The sequence below is a fragment of the Tiliqua scincoides genome, chromosome 7 (genome assembly GCF_035046505.1).
Source record: "Tiliqua scincoides isolate rTilSci1 chromosome 7, rTilSci1.hap2, whole genome shotgun sequence".
In the NCBI taxonomy this organism is placed as follows: Eukaryota; Metazoa; Chordata; class Lepidosauria; order Squamata; family Scincidae; genus Tiliqua; species Tiliqua scincoides.
The window spans coordinates 1,510,776-1,528,748 of record NC_089827.1 but is presented as its reverse complement, the minus strand read 5'-3'; the positions used below and the strand labels follow the sequence as shown (position 1 = coordinate 1,528,748).

The 17,973-nt window shown below is 44.0% G+C and overlaps 1 protein-coding gene across 1 annotated transcript in view; it reads right to left on the bottom strand.

The window, feature by feature from the left end:
* Positions 1 to 12,848: 12,848 nt before the first annotated feature.
* Positions 12,849 to 17,973, bottom strand: part of SEMA3E (semaphorin 3E) — a 71,446-nt gene continuing 66,321 nt past the window's right edge. The window contains exons 14-16 of the mRNA XM_066633139.1: positions 15,709 to 15,776; positions 13,691 to 13,833; positions 12,849 to 13,301 (exon numbers count right to left, since the gene is read on the bottom strand). Of these exons, the coding sequence (XP_066489236.1) occupies positions 12,849 to 13,301; positions 13,691 to 13,833; positions 15,709 to 15,776 (664 nt within the window). The remainder of the gene's footprint in view (positions 13,302 to 13,690; positions 13,834 to 15,708; positions 15,777 to 17,973) is intronic.

The following is a 17,973-nucleotide window of genomic DNA, read 5'->3' as shown; positions in this document are numbered from 1 at the left end:
ATAGGGTTGCAGCATTCAGTATTCAGTTGCAGTATTCAGTTCTGATTGCACACTGGAAGACTGAACTATATATTATGTCAAGGGTGTAATTTGCTCTTGTGTGGTTGCCCCCCCCCCCCCAAGTAGCAGTAACGGGGCTCTTTCCTGGGATTATGGCAAGGTTAGAGGGGTCTTTAAATGTTTTTCCTCTTCTGAGTCCAGATCTGAATCAGATTATTGGAACCAGCTCTTTCCTATCCCACCTTGAAGAGAAGCCATCATTGATGGCTTTCTGAATAGGGCAGCTACAAGAACCTCAATCTAGAATGAGAATCTAGAATGAAAACAGGCAATGGATTAATGCCACCCTTTGCCTGGAACTCAACCTTGCCTGTTTTCTGGACCAAGCTCTCTGTCTACTTACCAGGGATGTCAGGTATAGCAACCAGTTCTCCTGGGACTGAGTATCTGATAAGTTTGAGGCCAGATACATCCTCAATCAGTGAGACTTGTGTGTAGGGTTTTTATTGCTCAGTATTTCACTACGGAAGTTCCAAGGATGTGGACCATAAAAAGATCCCTGCTGCGAAAGCATATAAATTGTATGTGATGTAAGCTTTAAAACAAAAACAAAAAACTATCTGTATAAATATGTAGGCCATGAAAATAAAAGACTTCTACAGTCTTATCAGAAAGCTTTGTATAAGTTATCTGGAGCTTTGCTGGGAACTGAGGCACTGAACTTATCAGTTTGACTTCTTTGAAGTACTTCCAGAATCAATAGCAACTTAGATGTTTTAAGACTTTCTTTTTCAAAGGCTGCTTGCATGAAGCCTGACTTGTTTTGCAAAATGGAAAGGGAACTTTATGACTGGTGGACCAGTAGGAGGAAAGTGGGGTATCCATTTATTCTCTTCTAGGGAACGAGATAACCGATTCCAAGCAAGGGTATAACTGAAGGACTGAAAGAGGTTATGTGGTATGTGCAAGACCTGGTATGTGCAAGCCATATATTCCTATATTGATTGGAAAAGGGTAGCCTGCCTTATGTTCCTTTTTTGTAAAAAAAGTCTGAGATTTGTGGACTCAAGAGCCTGCCCCATTTAAGCACTGAGAAACTACAAATTGCTTCTCCCCTCCTCTTACCTGGTGCTTATGAAGTACCAATTGCAGGCACCCCCTGGTATCTGCAGGGGATATGTTCTTGCACATACTAGAAGCCACAGATAAGGGGGAACCCTATCTCCATGCCCCCTGTGTACATTACCTTGGTTTATCTTCTTTATAGCGGCACTAAGCAAGAATGTCTCTTCCTTTCACCAAATGCTATAAGTATGCAACCTTATAGGTAGACAAAATCCCCTGGGGGCTGGGGATAAGAATAGGCCCTCAGTTTGGCTGTACTTGTCGTAAGAGGTGACTAAACAGCCACCGGGTAGATGGGACTCGTCAGCCTGGGAAGGCAGCTCATCTGAGAGAAGGAAAACTCTGATCCCAAACCTCCACTGCCTTGTGGCTACATCCAGTTATGGAAAGGGCTTCAGGAGTCAACATCGAGGCAAAATCCGGAGCCTGAGTCCCTGAGGCAGTTCATGGCTGAACACAGTCACGTTCAGGCAACTCCTGCGACGCCACTGGAACCAACCGTATTGGCCTCTGCCTTTCCATTGGACCATTCCAGCGACGTGGAGAGGGGGGATTTGCTGCATGGGTAACAACCTATCCTCCATACCTGCTTTACCCAGGCTTTGCGCACTGGAGAGGACACTCTGTTCCAGAACCACCATTCAGAGCGTGACACCATAGTCTTCCGAGACTAAAGGATGCCAACCAGGTAGACAAATCAGCAGGCATCCTGAATGCTAGAGAAGACTAAGTAAATGTTAACAGGAAGCAATTAACAGAGGGTATTGCTTGTGGATTTTTTTGGGGGGGGGGCGATTGGGGCAGGAAGGGAGTGGGTGGTTTGGGGGCAGCAGCAGTGCATGCCAGAATCTATCTCCTTTTCTGGACAGGAGCCACCCATGGAGTCTTCTCTGACTTACATCTGCAAAACAGATGGCTTGGGTCCAAGGAGACTCAGAGACAGGCAGGCGGCTTACAAAGAGGTTAAGTAAAACATATTTTTACTTCTCTCTCTCCCAGACTGACTGGTCTCCCCCCCCCCCCCCCGCCAGAGCATGCATCAGGCACTCTGTTGGTTAGGAGGACAGGGCTGGGCTGAAAGGGCCATAAATGTCTGTCTGCACGAGGACTTGCAATTCTGCAAGTTGATTGTGTTTTCTGAACTAATACATGCCTGCTGAGTGATCAAACACAGCCTGGAGGATGTTCCAGACCTAAACAAAGCAGCATCTATTGTCGTACCAAAAAAAGAAAAAGAAAAGACAGTTGAAATATTTTAAATGAAACAATTAAAATAGTAGTTTTATCTCAGTGCTCATGCCAAAACAAGGCCATATGTCTTAAAGCAATCTTATGATTAGACTGCTTACAGAACTTGCATTAAAGATATGAAGCATAACTTATTTGTCAGGCTATTAATATTGGCTTCTGTGAACTGTCCTGTCCCTTTTTCAGCCACGTACCTTGAAAAAAAATGCCTGATGTGCAAAGGAGGCCTATCATTGCGGGGTCCCAGAAGATTCGGGATGAGTCCAGCAGCAGTCAGAGCTGGGAAAGCAGAATGCACATGCTGCTCATACATGGAGCATATGGTCTCTAGGCATTTAGTAGGTCTAGGACACAATGACCAAGTGCGTGTGGGGAATGAGGCCATAATGGCAGACCTACCTTATCCCTGTGTTTGGGCTTGCCTCATTCACATACAGAGACAGTTCTTCCCTTTTGGTACTTTCCTCACTTAGGCACCAGTAGGAACAAGGTACCTTGGCAGAGACAGAGTGAACTGGGTGGGGGAGAAGGGAACATAAGAACAAGAGCCCTGCTGGATCAGGCCAAGGGCCCAGCTAGTCCATCTTCCTGTATCTCACAGTGACCCACCAGATGTCTCGGGGGCACACAAGAGGACAAGATCCTTATGTCCTGGTGCCACCCCCTTGCATACCTTCTGAGGTAGCCCACTTCTAAAAACTAGGAGGTTGCACATATCATTCATGGCTTATTACCTGTGATGGGTTTTCCCTCCATCATTATCTCCAATTCCCTTCTGAAGGCATCCAGGAAACTTCATGCTTGGTGAGATTCAGTAACACTGCTCATAAGCTTTTTAAATCATTCCACCTTCCATGCGAATGGGATAGATTAATCATTTTCAAATGTACTAAATGCCTCATTTTTATTCCCCTGCGTGTAAATAAGAACAATCCATCTATAAGTTGCATGTTCTGTTGCTGGATCAGGACATTTTAAACGTTCAGTAATACCCATATTGGTTCTGGGGATCTGTTCCTGTAAACCACTTTGTGAACTTGTTTTGTGGAAAAGCAGGATATAAATATTCTTATTAATAATAATGAAACAGCACTAAAGGATGTCTAGTAGTCAAAGATACAACTGATACAAGCTGCTACAAGTTGGATTTTGATTAAACAGAAATTAATGGATGGTGTAAACTCAGTTAGGAGACTTTTGCAACTCCATTGTTGGAAAGGCTCAGTTGCTTGTCAGGTTTCACAAGTTTTAACTTTTAATAGGGTGTGTGTGTAGGCTAAGATAACGCATGGTGCCGTTTTTGGGGTGCGTGTGTGTCCCTTTCATTATGGAAATAGTGCTAAAATGCTGGCATTAAATAGCTATTAACTGTCCTTTATTTGCTGCATCATAATCTCGTCTACTGTCACATTTCCATTACTCCAAAGGTAAATTACTTTCCTTCTTTCAAAAGAGAAAGGGGAAAAAGCATTTCTGTCTCCTAATAGATAAATACAAATGAGGCAAAAAGTGAGAGACACAGTGTTCTACAGCACCAACCATTTGTCACCGGATCCACCCCCTGGCACTTTTAAGATCTCAAAAGAAAACAGCAATTTTGAGCTGAAATAGATTCAGAGGGCTGGCAGGAATTGCAAACATCCTTCTAGGTTACAGATAGAGCTTCTAGGTAGAAAGCTCACTTTCAGGATCTCTTATCTGGACAGCACAGCTTTCAATAGCATCTGAAACCTTTTGGACCTTGAGTCATGAGGTGGCAGAAATATCTCTGACTTCATTGCTGAATTAGAGGAGAAATGGATTTGGGTTCTGAAATTAAAAAAAGTTCATAGGTATCCAAGAGAATACTTTTTTTTTAAGCCAAGTCATTTTTTAAAAATTGAATTAGTTTTACAGCTACTTAGGTAAGTTGGAAATGCAATGTTTCAAAATATGAACATTTTGTTTTGTATAGGACTGGAAATATATTTATATCCCTTTGAATCTGTTCCAGGTGATAAACATTAGTCAGGATCTAAGAAGACGCATGAAGAGCTCCTGTCCTGAGCTGAGGGTGCCCCCAGCTCCAGACATGCGCCATGGAAGCGAAGGTACAAATTTATAAACAAAATCTGTCACACGTTGTCCAAAAGAAGACCATATTTCATATCTTCCTTTTCATTCCATGTTGTCGAAACAAATGGAATATCATCATCACAGTATTTGTGTACTACCATTCTCATAGACTTGAGCGTCACAGCCTCAAAGCAGTTCACATAGGCAGGCTGACCATGAATTCCATTTTTTCAACACGCAAAGCATGTAGGACACATGCATCGAAACGCACGTACTTGGTGCCGAGTGCCTGCTGGAGAGCCAACGGCCATACCATGACTGGAAAAAACTGTCTGCAGGAGGCCACAGATCCTCTGACCAGGAAGGCCACATTTCTGTTCTTGAGTCATGCAAGCAACCCCCTCCTATCCTTCATTAAGCCTGGGTAAGTGCTCCAACTGGAGAGGAGCATGTTTGCAGCTCAAATGTTCTTGCAGTTTTCATGCTTCCAAAACGGAGAGGAAGCTTCCCAGATCTAAAACCTGATGGAGCAGCAGTTTTAATCCTTTATGTCCCTGGCCACCTCCACAGAGCCTTGAGTTGGAAAAAGCACCTTTTGAAAGATAAAGGACAGGTCTCACACTTCCAGCAGTCCTCACCAACCTTAGGATGAAACTTAATTTAGGAAATGATCCAACAGTCCTTGTTTTGCCAGATCCCTAGTCCAAACTTTGCTTAGAGAACCTATGCCCACTTTAAACTAATTAGCTCCCCTGTGTTCCCCAACAATGGCCCTAGTTCTGCCCTGCAGCACTGCTGGACCCCACCACCAGGGCAGCTCGCCTGTTCAACCTCCAGAGGTCCTCCGTCTTCCCCTCTCCTGGAGCAACTTCTCCAGCCACTACTGCAACACCTTGGTCCTCAGCAGGTCTCGGGCAAGGTGGTGCAGTCACAGAGGCCTCCTCAAGATATGGGAACATTTGTCTTCTTACTTTGCGGCTGCATTGTGGCTGCATTGGTGCTGGAAAGTTGGATAGGATTGGACCCACCAATCCATAGGATACTTGGGGCAAAAACATGAAAAGTCTTGACTTTATTCTTCTTTATTCTTGTATTCTTCTCCAATATCATAATCCCCTTCACAGGCCTGATCCTGCAGCCCAGGACTGATGATATCTATTTAGCTGTCATAGGTCCGAGTTGACCCACCCACATCATGGAGGCTTACTTCCAGGTAAGGGAACGATTGTTTACTGCCACCCAACATAGGATACAGCGGTCACCATTTTGACACTGCTGCATTGAAGGATAGCGGGGGGATAGGATTGGGCTGTTTGTCATACAGCATGCATTCTCAGTACAATATATTGCTAACCATACATGGCATTCATAAGCTAAAATTTGCTTTTGACAACTAAAATTGATTTGTGTTCTGTTTTAACTGATTGAAGTGTGCATCCCCTTAAAAGGTCAACATTTTAATTTTAGCACCATATACAACTACCCCAGCATGAGCAGCATGATGGGAAAATGGTGTTTCTACCAGTTTAAGTAAAAAGAAGGAATATTTTCAAGACCAAACTGCTGCCCAGATCAGTTTTGCAGCCTGCCACAAATAAAATGGCTGTTAAATAAGAAAACTCGTTAATTGCATCTCTCCCCTAAATTCTATCTTTAGATCAGTAGCAAATACAATCACATTTGTGAAGATTTTTTTCCCCCAACATTAATTGCAAGAACTGTTTCTTGCCAGCAGTCCTAAAATAAATTACTACCTTCTCCAGACCTAGGAGAATTTTGGATGCAGAAAAGGCCGTGTCTGCATTAAAAACGCTGATGCGGAATGAACCCTGGCGTTCTGAAGGAGAAAGGAACCCTTCTTTAAAATGTTTATGCTGTCCTTTAATATTCCAATTAAACAGCAAGGCAGAATTCAGGGTTGAGGTTGTTTTGTTTCAGCTGGCAAAGGGAATCTGCTTCTTCCCCCAGTGACATTAACTTGAGTGGCTGCCCTCAAAAGAGAAGAGTTTTCTTAGTCCCAGAATAGCTGCCCTGATAGAAGTGGATGAGTGTCTACTATTTTTCAAAATATGTAGTCAGGAAGCCTGCAGACAAAGTGAGTCCTACTTGCAGTTCTGGGGAAAAACATATAACAACATCTGCGCAGGGCTGTCTTCTTGGCAAACACTTTGTTGAAATGTGGTGCCCCAGGCACAGACACTGCTTATTGTGTTCATTGTCTGCCTGTTTTCACAACAGAGGAAAGAAAGAAAATGACTCTTACCAACACCCAGCGCCAGCACTCCATTGCTGGTGGACCTGGGGCAAAGCACACCATATTCTGGGTACTGGGTGCAAATGCTGCCGCTGTATTTAGTAGTTTGCCCAGCCAAGTGGTCCCTCTGATGGGCATGCTCAACCTGACCACCCCTGTGTGACCCTAGACATGCTTGCTTGAAAATAGGTTCGTTGTGTGATTATAAACTGTACAACAATGGTAGGACAGGGAGAGAAGAGACTGGCTATCTTTAAAAAGAAAAGAAAGAAATCCAGAAAATATTTACAGGAATTTAAAGAAGGGAAAGTCCTTGGGGTCACAGTCAGCTGCTTCAAGGGGCAAGGAGTGCTAGAGTTGTTGCGGGAAACACAGCCTGGCACCTGCGCTTGCTCTGCAGCCTGCAGTGTGGATCCCAATGGCTCACTTGGTGCTGTGTAGCTGTTCCATGACCAGCTAATTCTGTTAAGTGCAGATTCCCCCAGGGCAGTTGTGCATCAGTGCACAACTCAATGCGGGAGCATCTTGAGGATGTGCTGGAGCCACAGTAGCAGTGACTGCACGATAGGTTGTAGAGTGAGAAGTGTGAAGGACAGGATGTTCCTGTAAGGCTGGCAATGTGGGCGTCATGCAGGCTGGCCTCACCGAGGCCTGGGCCCGGAGTGTATAAAGAAAGCCCTTCCTAGTACTCAAAGGGTTTGTCATGTTCTGCGATTTTTACCACAACAGTTCAAAAGTAATTTGAATATGAGAAATGATGATGGCCCTTGAGAGGCTAAACACCTGACCCACCACCACCCCACGCAACTATGCACAGAATGAAAAGGCAGAGGGCTCCATAGATCAAAAGGAAGTATTTCTTCACCCAGTGTCATGAATCCACAGGATGTGGTGATGGCATCTGCCCTCGATGCTTTTCAGAGCAGATTGTCTAGGTTTCTAGAAGAAAAGTTCATCACAAGCCATGATGAGTATGTGCAACCTCCTGGTTTTTAAAAGTAAGCTATGTCAGAACGCCAGATGCAAGGGAGGGCACCAGGATGCCGGTCTCTTGTTGTCTTGTGTGCTCCCTGAGGCATCTGGTGGGCCACTGTGAGATCCAGGAAGCTGGGCTAGATGGGCCTTTGGCCCCACTGATCCAGTGGGGCTGTTATGCTCTTCTGTCCCTCCCTCCCTCCCTGCCAGAGGCCATGATTTTCAGCTGCTCCTCTTTCCTCCGGCGTACTAGCACAAGGCAGGAATGGAGCTTTGGGAAGTTCTCCTGAACAAATGCGATTGAAATTAATGAACCCAGTGCAAGAGAGTGGGGTTAACCCTGCTGTGACCCATGATGGTTTCATGAGGTCTCCACAGACCAAAAACTATGGAGAAATTTGGTCATTCAGTTCACATTTAATTACTCTTTACAAAGAGAAGCAGGTATCAGAGAGGAACAATAATCAACATCTACATTAAACTGTCCTTTAGCAGCTTAGGTGAAGGAACAGAAATGAACACAACTCAAGCAAAGGCCTCTTAACTGGCAAACTTGCAGTGCAGACTGTCTTGGTTCCAGAAAGCCTGTGGCAACAAATCTCTGGAGAGCACCTCCTTTCCACAGGAACAGAGCAAACCGCTGCCATATGGTATTCATCACTTGGTGCCCTAAACTGATCTTCTGATCAATGGAAACCCACCTAGAAGACTGAGGAGAAAAAAGAATGACCCACATGGTTGCTGCGATGGAAGGAACCTAACTGATCAATTAATCACACATTCACTCACTCAAGTGCTTTAATAACACAGGCCTACAAAATTGAGGTTCAGAAAAGTTTTTCCCAAACTTTATTGTGGTTTGATATGAATTTGGGGTGCTGGTTCCAAAAATGGCATTTGTCTTTCCCTATCACGTCTAGTTTAGGAGATATAGTATAGCCTCATTAGTGAATGGTTGAAGCAGGTTCCTCATGAGGAAGCCTATACCATGGCTTCCTCAAGAGGAAGCTGCTTGAACCATTCACTAAATAGGCTATGCCGTGTCTCCAAAACTAGACGTGATAGGAAAAAACAGATGCCATTTTTTTGAATCAGCACCCCAAATATATCCAGGAATTGGAGTAACATTTAAGGAAGCAAAATGTGTGTTGGCCTGTGTAATCTGTTGCAGCACGGGATCTTTTTCAGCCATGCTCTTTTATAAGTGAAAAAAATGCACTGCTGCAGCTGCTGATCTCATTATGAATTAATGACACCAGAAGGAAAATCATGCTACTCTTTGCAGGATTGTCAAAACGGGGCTTCTTTATACTAAAACATCAAGTACCACTCAAAGCGCATATTCTGCACCAATTCTGGAAACACACTCAGTAAATACTGAATCCAATCCTTTATGATGCCCTTAGCCTCAGTTTCCCATTAGTAAAATGGGATTATTAATCACACATCTCACAGGGCTCTTAGGAGGATGAATGAGAGAATTAATTCATTGTGTTCTGTGCACTTAAAAGTGCTAATAGGGAGTATTAAAAATAATGAAGTTACCTTAGAGGAAATGATTCGGGTGCATGAAAAGCAGCTGGAGCAAATGGATCTGGGGAGAATGAGGAAAAAAGGACAGGGGTCCAGGAATATGAATGTGTCATTTTGCAGCACGTGCCAAAGCTTGCAGAAAGTGAGAGGACGCGTTCAGGACTCACAAACATGAATATGAAACATTGTGGTTTTGGACAGACCTGATCTATAATACCGAAATCTGAACATGGAGCAGGTGAAATGCTTTTTCTTTCCACAAGAGGGCAAACAGTTTCTGCTGGAGAGGCTGGTGCTAATTATTCCAGGGAAAAAGCAGGTGCCTTCGTGCAGCTGATTTATAATTAAAAGGTGCTACTTCCCTGCGCTGTAGAAGTGAGTTGGAGCAAGCAGTGAAAGCTGGAAATAAGTAGCAATTTTCTGCAAACTGAGAACAACACTGATGGCTCTGAAAAGAAGGGATGGGGAACCTAATTGGAAAACGAGGAGATCGGAGAACATAACCCTGTCGTTAAGTGATACACACCTGTATAATATAAATAAAACAATAAAATAGTCTATACCGAGGATCCACTGCACTGTTCTCTCATGGTGTCCAGGAAGCAGACAGTGGATAAATGGAATCCCACCCTTCATGCTACCACCACAGCTCCAGTGCCATCAGGGAAGACGGTCCTCTGGTGGCATTTAACAATTCCGGGATGCCCTCCCCCTTCCCCCAGTGTCAGGGACAGGACACCTGGAAACTATAAAATGGCCCTGGGGGAACAGAGGCTAGCCCTCTGCTGCCATGGCTGCTCTACACGGCTCACCTGGTCAGCATGGAACTTGGCTCAGAGCATGGCAATATATCAGGACTTCCCACCCTCTAAGAGCCGACAGCTGGCAATGGGCAAAATGATACCCGTGAAAGAGACACAGAGTGAAAGAAACAGGCTTTTGCATTTTCCTGTTTCTGGTAGTGCTTTACTCACCAATGAGGATGACAGGTGGGACTACTCAAAAACATGAGCTACATGAATGCCTTTTTGGCTGCAGTGGCGGGGGGAGGACAGGATTAGGCTGTTAGTCACAGTTTGAAAATGAGATTCAAACACAGTCACTGACTTTATAAAGGCTTTATCTGATTACAAAAGGCATGAGATTAATTATGGGGCAGGCGCGTCCAGCACAAATTACCTTGTGCCAATGCAGCAGGCACCAGCATGGCTTGTGTTGCATCCCATGGAGGAAATTTAGCAAGGAGGTGGCATTAGAACAAGTGAAGGGGGCAAAGTGAAGACTCTTTTAGGAAAGGAAATGATGCATAGCAGTGGTTCTGCTCAAACTTTTTAGCATGCAGACCTACTCTTTAGAAGGACAATTGTTAGGACTCATTGGAGGTGCTGTCATGGCCAGAAGTGACATCATCAAGCAGGAAAGATTTTAACATCCCCCATACAACAAAATCAAATTTAATTAAGCAAGGAAATTAAAAGTTTTCAATAAATATGTTTAAAAATTTATTTAAAATAAAGAACCCTCCTGACTCTTCGAGCAGTTGCTGATCTGTTTTTTTAAAAAAAATAAAAATCACCAAACATCCCAAAGACTATAATCCTATCCACAGTTACCTGGGAGTAAGCCCCATTGACTATGATAGTTAAAAGCATATATCTAGCAGCTTGTTAAAAGTACAGATCTGTAACATTGCCCCAAATGCAGTCACATCCCATGGGAACATCAAGTCTGTGCCCCCAAATGCCATGCTGAGAGCACATCTCAGTGCCTTCTTTTAAATAAATTTTGTTTATTGTCCACTTTTAATTTACTTAATTAATTTGATTTTGTCATATGGGAGTGTCAAAAGTTTTCGTGCAGGATGATGTCACTTTTGGCCGTGACATTACTTCCAGGTTAACTGCATCATTTCCAGTGGGTCTCAACAGATTGTCATTCTAAAAAGTGGGTCCCGGTGCCAAAAAGTTTAAGACCACAGTAGACTGGGGCTGGACTAGATGACCTTGTGGGTTTCTATGGCCATCCTAAGCTGGATGGACAAAGGATCTCATTCAGTTGGCAGCAGTGACCTATGAGTTGAAGCGGGTTGTTCTTTCTGTCTTCTTGGGCAACCGGTTCTGGCCATCATCTGAAGCAGTAAATAGGGTAACATAAGTTATTTTTTTATTTACAGCATTTTATTTCTCACATTTTTATACTGCTCTTCCTCCAAGGAGCTCAGGGTGGTGTACACTGTTGTCCCTCTTCTTGTGCTCACAACAACCCTGCGCGGTAGGTGAGGCTGAGAGACAGTGACTGGCCCAGGGATACCCAGGAAGGACTGAGCAAGGATATTAACTTGGAACTTCAGTGTCGTGTAGCTCCTGCTGTAGAAAGTTAGCACTTCAGCAGAAAAATTTTCACCTGGTTTTCCTTCCTGTCGTGATAGTTTTCTGTTAGATTTTAACAGGGAGGAGCATTTAAACATGCAGTTCCCCCACCTACAGTCTGAAGTGGTATCATACAATGCTGGATACATCTGAATGTGCATTTTTAGCTCTAACTCTGCACATTCATGTTTGCATTTATACTGTATCAGGATAAGCAGAGAGTTCTGCTTTGGGTGCTCCAGAAGTAGTAAAGCAACAGTTTTCCAGTCTCTCTATCATGTCCTATGCAATGCAGTGGCATAGCTAGAGGGGGTGCAAAGCACTAAGTTCGGCAGGGAGCGTGTAAGCAACCCTCCCCCTTCCCTTCAGAGCCATTCTGGGCCGCAAGAATGCTCTCATTTTCTCTTGTGGCTTGGAATGGCTCTGAAGGAGAGGGGCCACTTGCACGCTGTGGTGAGGCTCCCTGCAAAACTTAGTGCTTTGCACCCTCTCTAGCTACACCACTGCCTGGCATATTCCAAATTACATCTGGAGAGGAATATATTTCTTGCTCCAAACAAGAGCACTGTCTTCAAAGAGGTGATAGTCCTCAAAAGAGGAAACTAACTGCCCTTGACAGGAGTGCCGCTGAAGTTAGTTCTGACAAAGTCCCATTGCACTGTTTTCAATGAAATGTAGCCACAGCTAACTTTTGCCATGTTGTATACAAGGAGTTTTGCTTTCCATTTCTTTGTAATTTTTATTAATGACCCTTCATCATTTCTGCTAACAGCCATTGTTGCCATCATGTTTTCAAACTAATTTCTGCACCATGAGAACTAGAAACATGAAATGAAAACTAAGACGGGTTCCTGGGCCTATCGGGACATGCCACGTAATACCCTGAATAAGACTTTTATGAAATCAAAAATAAACTATAATACATTGCTGTTTCGCTTTTCAATGCTTCGGCATTTGAGTTCACTTAAAAATCCCCACAAGACAATAGAATATACAGCACAAGCATATTCCATGCTTGTCTAATTAGACTAACTGTTGAAAATACGATTGTCAGATTGTCCTAAATGAAAAAAACTCAGTATGGAATGATACAATTAGAATCGAGAATTAAGCAGTTTTTAAAAACGCATCAGACATCATGTATAACTTACTAAAAACACTTTTATCATTTCCAGTCTCAAAAATTTCATATATATATAAACCTGCATTCCTGACCAAATTCAAGACTGATTTCCCTTCCCTTTGGTCCAAACAAAAATGCTTTCGTGAATGAGTGGATGTTTTCTCCATCAAGAGTCTGTGGTGTGTCTGGGAACGCGGTAATGCTCAGCTTTGATCCGCGCCTTTTTCTCCTGCGGATTGGCGTACTTCCACTTGGATGGAGACATCTTCAGCTTCCTCCTCTTTTTATCTGTGCACCACACTTTTTCACAGTATTCCTCCACTCTCTGGAAGTTGCTGTAACCTATTAGCTGCAAAAATTCCTTGTACCAGGGCTTTGATCCGTGGGGGATGCTGCTCTGTGCAGGACACGGCATCTTATGAGATACGTCCTCCTCATAATCCTTGTTGAACAGGTCATCCACACGCTCTTCTTCCACAACCTCCAGTGTGATTTTTCTCACAGTGTGAACAATGCTGTGCTCCACTGTCTGGCAGAAATATGTCCCAGCATCCATCCTGTGAAGCCTTAAGATCAATAGGCCGAGGTCCACCTTGAGCACCCTGTCATCTGTCTTCACCTGAATGTAGGACAAAGGAACGACACTGCCAATGTAACTGAAGCAGAAATACGACAACATACGATTATAGCTTTTTTAAAAGCCATGTAGCCAAAAAATGACAGACTAGGGATCTAGACACCTAGAAACGCAGCTGCAGAACCCAAAAGAGTCTTCCAGTAGCTGGAAGTGACATCATAAGAGCCAAAGACCATAGAGAAGACCTATGCCAGCATGCCATGAGCAGAAAAACACCTCAGAATATTGCACAACACATTGCCAGTGTGAAATGATAATGATATTATAATTACAGTATCATGGTGATTATATAGGATTAAAGGGGAGGAAAGACTCCTGCCTGGACTGCCGAACCATCAGAGGCCAATGTTTCTCATTCATTGAGACCGTACCTCTTCCTTCCGAGTCTCGTGTGCTCTCTGTATAAGCCAGATCACTTTTGCTTGCAGAGTTCTTGGGACACACTCAAGCAGTGTGCTGTTGTACTCAATGCCATACACCAGCCGCTCCTCCGTCTTCTTCTCCAGAGATTCTCCTGTAAAGTATACATAACCTATGACAATTGCTACGTACTTGAAATGAGTCTTAGAGGTCGATCTTTCCTTCACAGCTGGACACAGAGTAATTGATGATGTTGGTTAAGGATTTACCAGTGGACTAATTCCTTGAGCTGCAGTGATTGCCAAGCAAGTTACTCCTTGCTTTTAAAATGTCAAAACCCGTTCTTTGGACTGGGAGATCACAGAATTACAGAAACATAAAGTTGGAAGGGACCAACAAGATCTTCAAGCCCAACCTTTTGCCAATCCAGGCAGTTCATAACCATAATCTTATATATGGCCTTCTGGATTTTTCTTTCCAAATGCAGAACTTTACATTTAGTCCTGTTGAAATCCATTCTGTTTGCATTTGCCCTGTTCATTATCCTATCAAGATTGTCTTGGATCCTGTTCCTGCCCCCTAACACACATGAGCCACCCCTACTAGTTCGGTGTCAATTTGCTAAGCACCCCTCCACTTCCCCATCGGAGTCATTTATAAAGATACGAAACAACCCTGGGTCCAAGAAAGGCACCCCACTCATCCTTCCCCTCTAGGGCACTGGTTCCTAACCCATGGTCCGTGGACCACAGTTGTCCCTGAACAGTTGTCCGCAAGGGCTCAGAAATAAAGATCACCTGTGATCACTTCCAACTTCTTGCTACTACACCACGGACCACCAGAAAGGGTGGACAATGGACCACCCACAGCCAGTAACAAAAACAGCAACCCAAAACTCGTCTCAAGACAAGACAAGAAACCTTTATTGGCATCTTAACACAACTCTTCTCTATACATAATATATCTAATAAATCTTATCTCATTATTCATTTAATTGTATTTTTTGAGTGTATAGAGGTGGGGGGGTTGCATATGGTCCACGATGATTCCAATTTTTGCCTCAATGGTCCACGGGCTCCTAAAGGTTGGGAACCACTGCCCCAGGGGATGAGGAGCAATTGGCCAATAGTCTCTGGTCTGGTCTGCCAGCCAGCCATAGTCATTCATCAGGAGCTTCGTTTAGTCCATATCTGCCTGGCTTGTCCACCAGGATGTTGCGTGGCATTTTTTTTTACCAAAAGATGAGCTGAAACTGCAAAGGCTGAAGACAAGATGATTCCCTACTATATTTTGGGCCCAATCTGTGATTTTCAGTTCTCAATAGTACACTAGTCCCTATACTGTTGAATAAGCAGGGGATGCCTGTATGTGCAGTAGCTGAAATCAAATCCTTGTGTTTCTGATTGGATGTAAAACTTACTTATAGAAAAGCAAGTCCGGAGGAGGAAAAGCCTGAGGTAAACGCCAGTATACTAGTAAAAATTAGTGTACACGTGGGCCCCCGTATCTGTGGGCCCAGTATCTGTGGAATCACTTATCCAAGGGTCTGAGGGATTCCCCCCCCCATTTTCCCCTTATGGTACCTTTATATTTCCATAGTAGCGCTTGCAGTGCAGGTGCTTTTTGCTTAACATTCTTTCTTAACCGAAGAACCAAATGTTCAGGCAATCAGTCTCCACACTACAGAGTGCATCCAACAGGAAGCAGGACAGTTCCTGCTTCCTCTCAGTCTCTCTGTAGCATGCAGGCTCATTGCCTGCACATTTGGTTCTTCAGTTCAGCAAGAATCATTCATGCTGCAAGCACTACTATGGAAATGAAGAGGTACAGAAATGGGTGTGGGGGGCAGGGCCACTATTTATATAGGGTTCCTGTATATCTGTGGTTTATCTATTTGCAGGGGGCCCCCAGAACTGAATCCCCACAGATAGGGGGCCCCACCTGTACTTAGATCTGATTAAAGCTCTACCTGATGGCAGCACCATTTACAACTCTACAGATGTACAACTAAAGCTTCCCAGCAGCTTACCCAGAAGCTGCTGGCCAAAGCACTGCTGAACTGCGTTTCCATGCCGGACATCTTGTCTTCGGAAACGTCTGGGGAAAAGAAAAAGATTTCAGAATCAAAGCAAAACAAGAACCACCAGTTGCTCAAGCTAGTTAGTAGCTTACTTTGCAACCCTTCGCCAGTGTGTGTAGGAAGCGGATCTGTTCACATCACTTTTCCCAACTTCAGCTGAAGATGCTCTTCTAGGTCTCTGCGTAGAAGAGAGCTGGAACCTTTTAGACGTACCAAACAGAGACCCCCAAATAAATTTCGTGGTCACTACTGCAGTGATGAAGGACCTCCAAACTCTTTCATTATCTATCATACGTGAAAGTGATTTTGATAGAGACCCCTGAGGTTCAGTATCGTTCTAGGATGGGAGTTCTGCCCAGGGAGCCCCTCTGATCTCCTGTGCTGGTGGCAGCAGAGTCAGACTACCAAGGTTTTTTCTCAGTAAACTGCATGTCCAAACAAGCGGAAGAGAGGGGAAGGGGAATGGAGTGAACACTAGGCACTACTGCCCTGGATCAGCATGCTCGTTAGAGTGGTTAAAGCCTTTCAAATAAATTTCTCAGTAATCTCTAAAAGAACCCTGCAGCATGACACTGTTCCTCTTTGCTATTTAATCTCTACACACTTTTAGCACTGTGACCACTTTTTAGAATGAGAATCTGTCAGGACCCATCTGAAGTGACATCATCAAGCAGGAAAATTTTTAACAATCCTAGGCTGCGATCCCACCCACACTTACCCAGGAGTAAGTCCCATTGACTATCATTGTTAAAAGAATATACATACTAGCTTGTTCAAAGTACAGATCTGTATCATTTCCCCAAATGCACTCACATACCATGGTAGCATCAAGGTTAAGATATTAAAAATAAAATATTGAAATGACTGGGGACCCACCTGAAACTGGCTCACAACCCACAGTTTGAGAAACACTGCTCTACACGAAACCTCTGACTGAGTTCTCCAGGGATGTAAAATGTCACCAATTCAGGGTGACACCCAGTTCTATTTTTTCAGCGAAGTCAAGTGAGGGACAAGAACTGCTGAATGTTTTAACTTTGTTCCCTCAAATCTAAACTTCTCACTTAACCGATTTATCCCTCAGTGTTCCCTAATAGGCACCCTTGGCGATACTGACGTTCTTGAAGGTACTAATTATTACTTTCAGTGTTTCAGTTAGAAACTAGAAAGGATAATGAATAGGTTCTGGCAATGTTTGTGCTGCCTACGTTGACACAGTGCACAAGTTCAGACCAGGATCTGGCTGATGTCTCCAAACAGACTTGGATTTAGGTCATGCCAGGATTGCAAATGTTAAACCAATCTAAGTTTGTTCTGATGTCAGTTCAATACCAAGAATAAGGAGTATAATAGCAGACTAGGCCGCTGGCTCCTCAGACGATTGCATTATGAGTAGATCTGTGGACTGGAGAAACTTAGACAGTGTATTTTGTGCCATCAGAGTCCCCTCCCTACCCCGATGTGAAAAGAGGGACTTTTTCAAGCAGTGCTCCTCTTAAAGTTAGCAGCGGGAGAGTAGTCATTCCTCTTCAGCACAGGGTCTTTTCGAGTGACTGTTTGCTGGTGGTTCTTCTGCATTTTTTTTAAGATTGTGAGCCCATTTTGGGACAGGGAACCATTTAACTATTCAATATATTCTCTCAGTAAATTGCTTTGTGAACTTTTTTTTGCTGGAAATAGGTACAGGGGGCTCCCGGATCTACGGATCTCGTACCTGCAGTTTCTGTTAACTGCAAATCAAGTCTGTGGGGATCACCTGTGCACTGCCCCTTGACTGTCTAGCTCAGGATGCCTCCTAGAGGCAAAAAAAGCCACTTCCAGTTTTCAGCCAAAAACCAGAAGTGAAGTTTTTATGCCTTTAAAAGGGCTGGGGGCAAAAAACCCAAAGTAGCATTTTTCTTGGCCTCTAGGAGGCCTACTGAGTCTGGTAGAGGCCACAGATCCCTCACCTCTGGAGGACAGGGGGGTGTCCTCTGGTATCCATGGTTTCACGTAACTGCAGGGGGTTCTAGAACAGAGCCCCCGTGCATACCAGGCACGGCAGTATATAAATATTTATTGTTTACATTTTTATACCACCCTTCCTCCAAGGAGCTCAGGGTGGTGTACATAGTTTCTCCCCTCCTTTTATCCTCACAACAACCCTCTGAGGTAGGTGAGGCTGACAGAGAGAGAGAGAGAGAGAGAGAGAGAGAGAGAGAGAGAGAGAGAGAG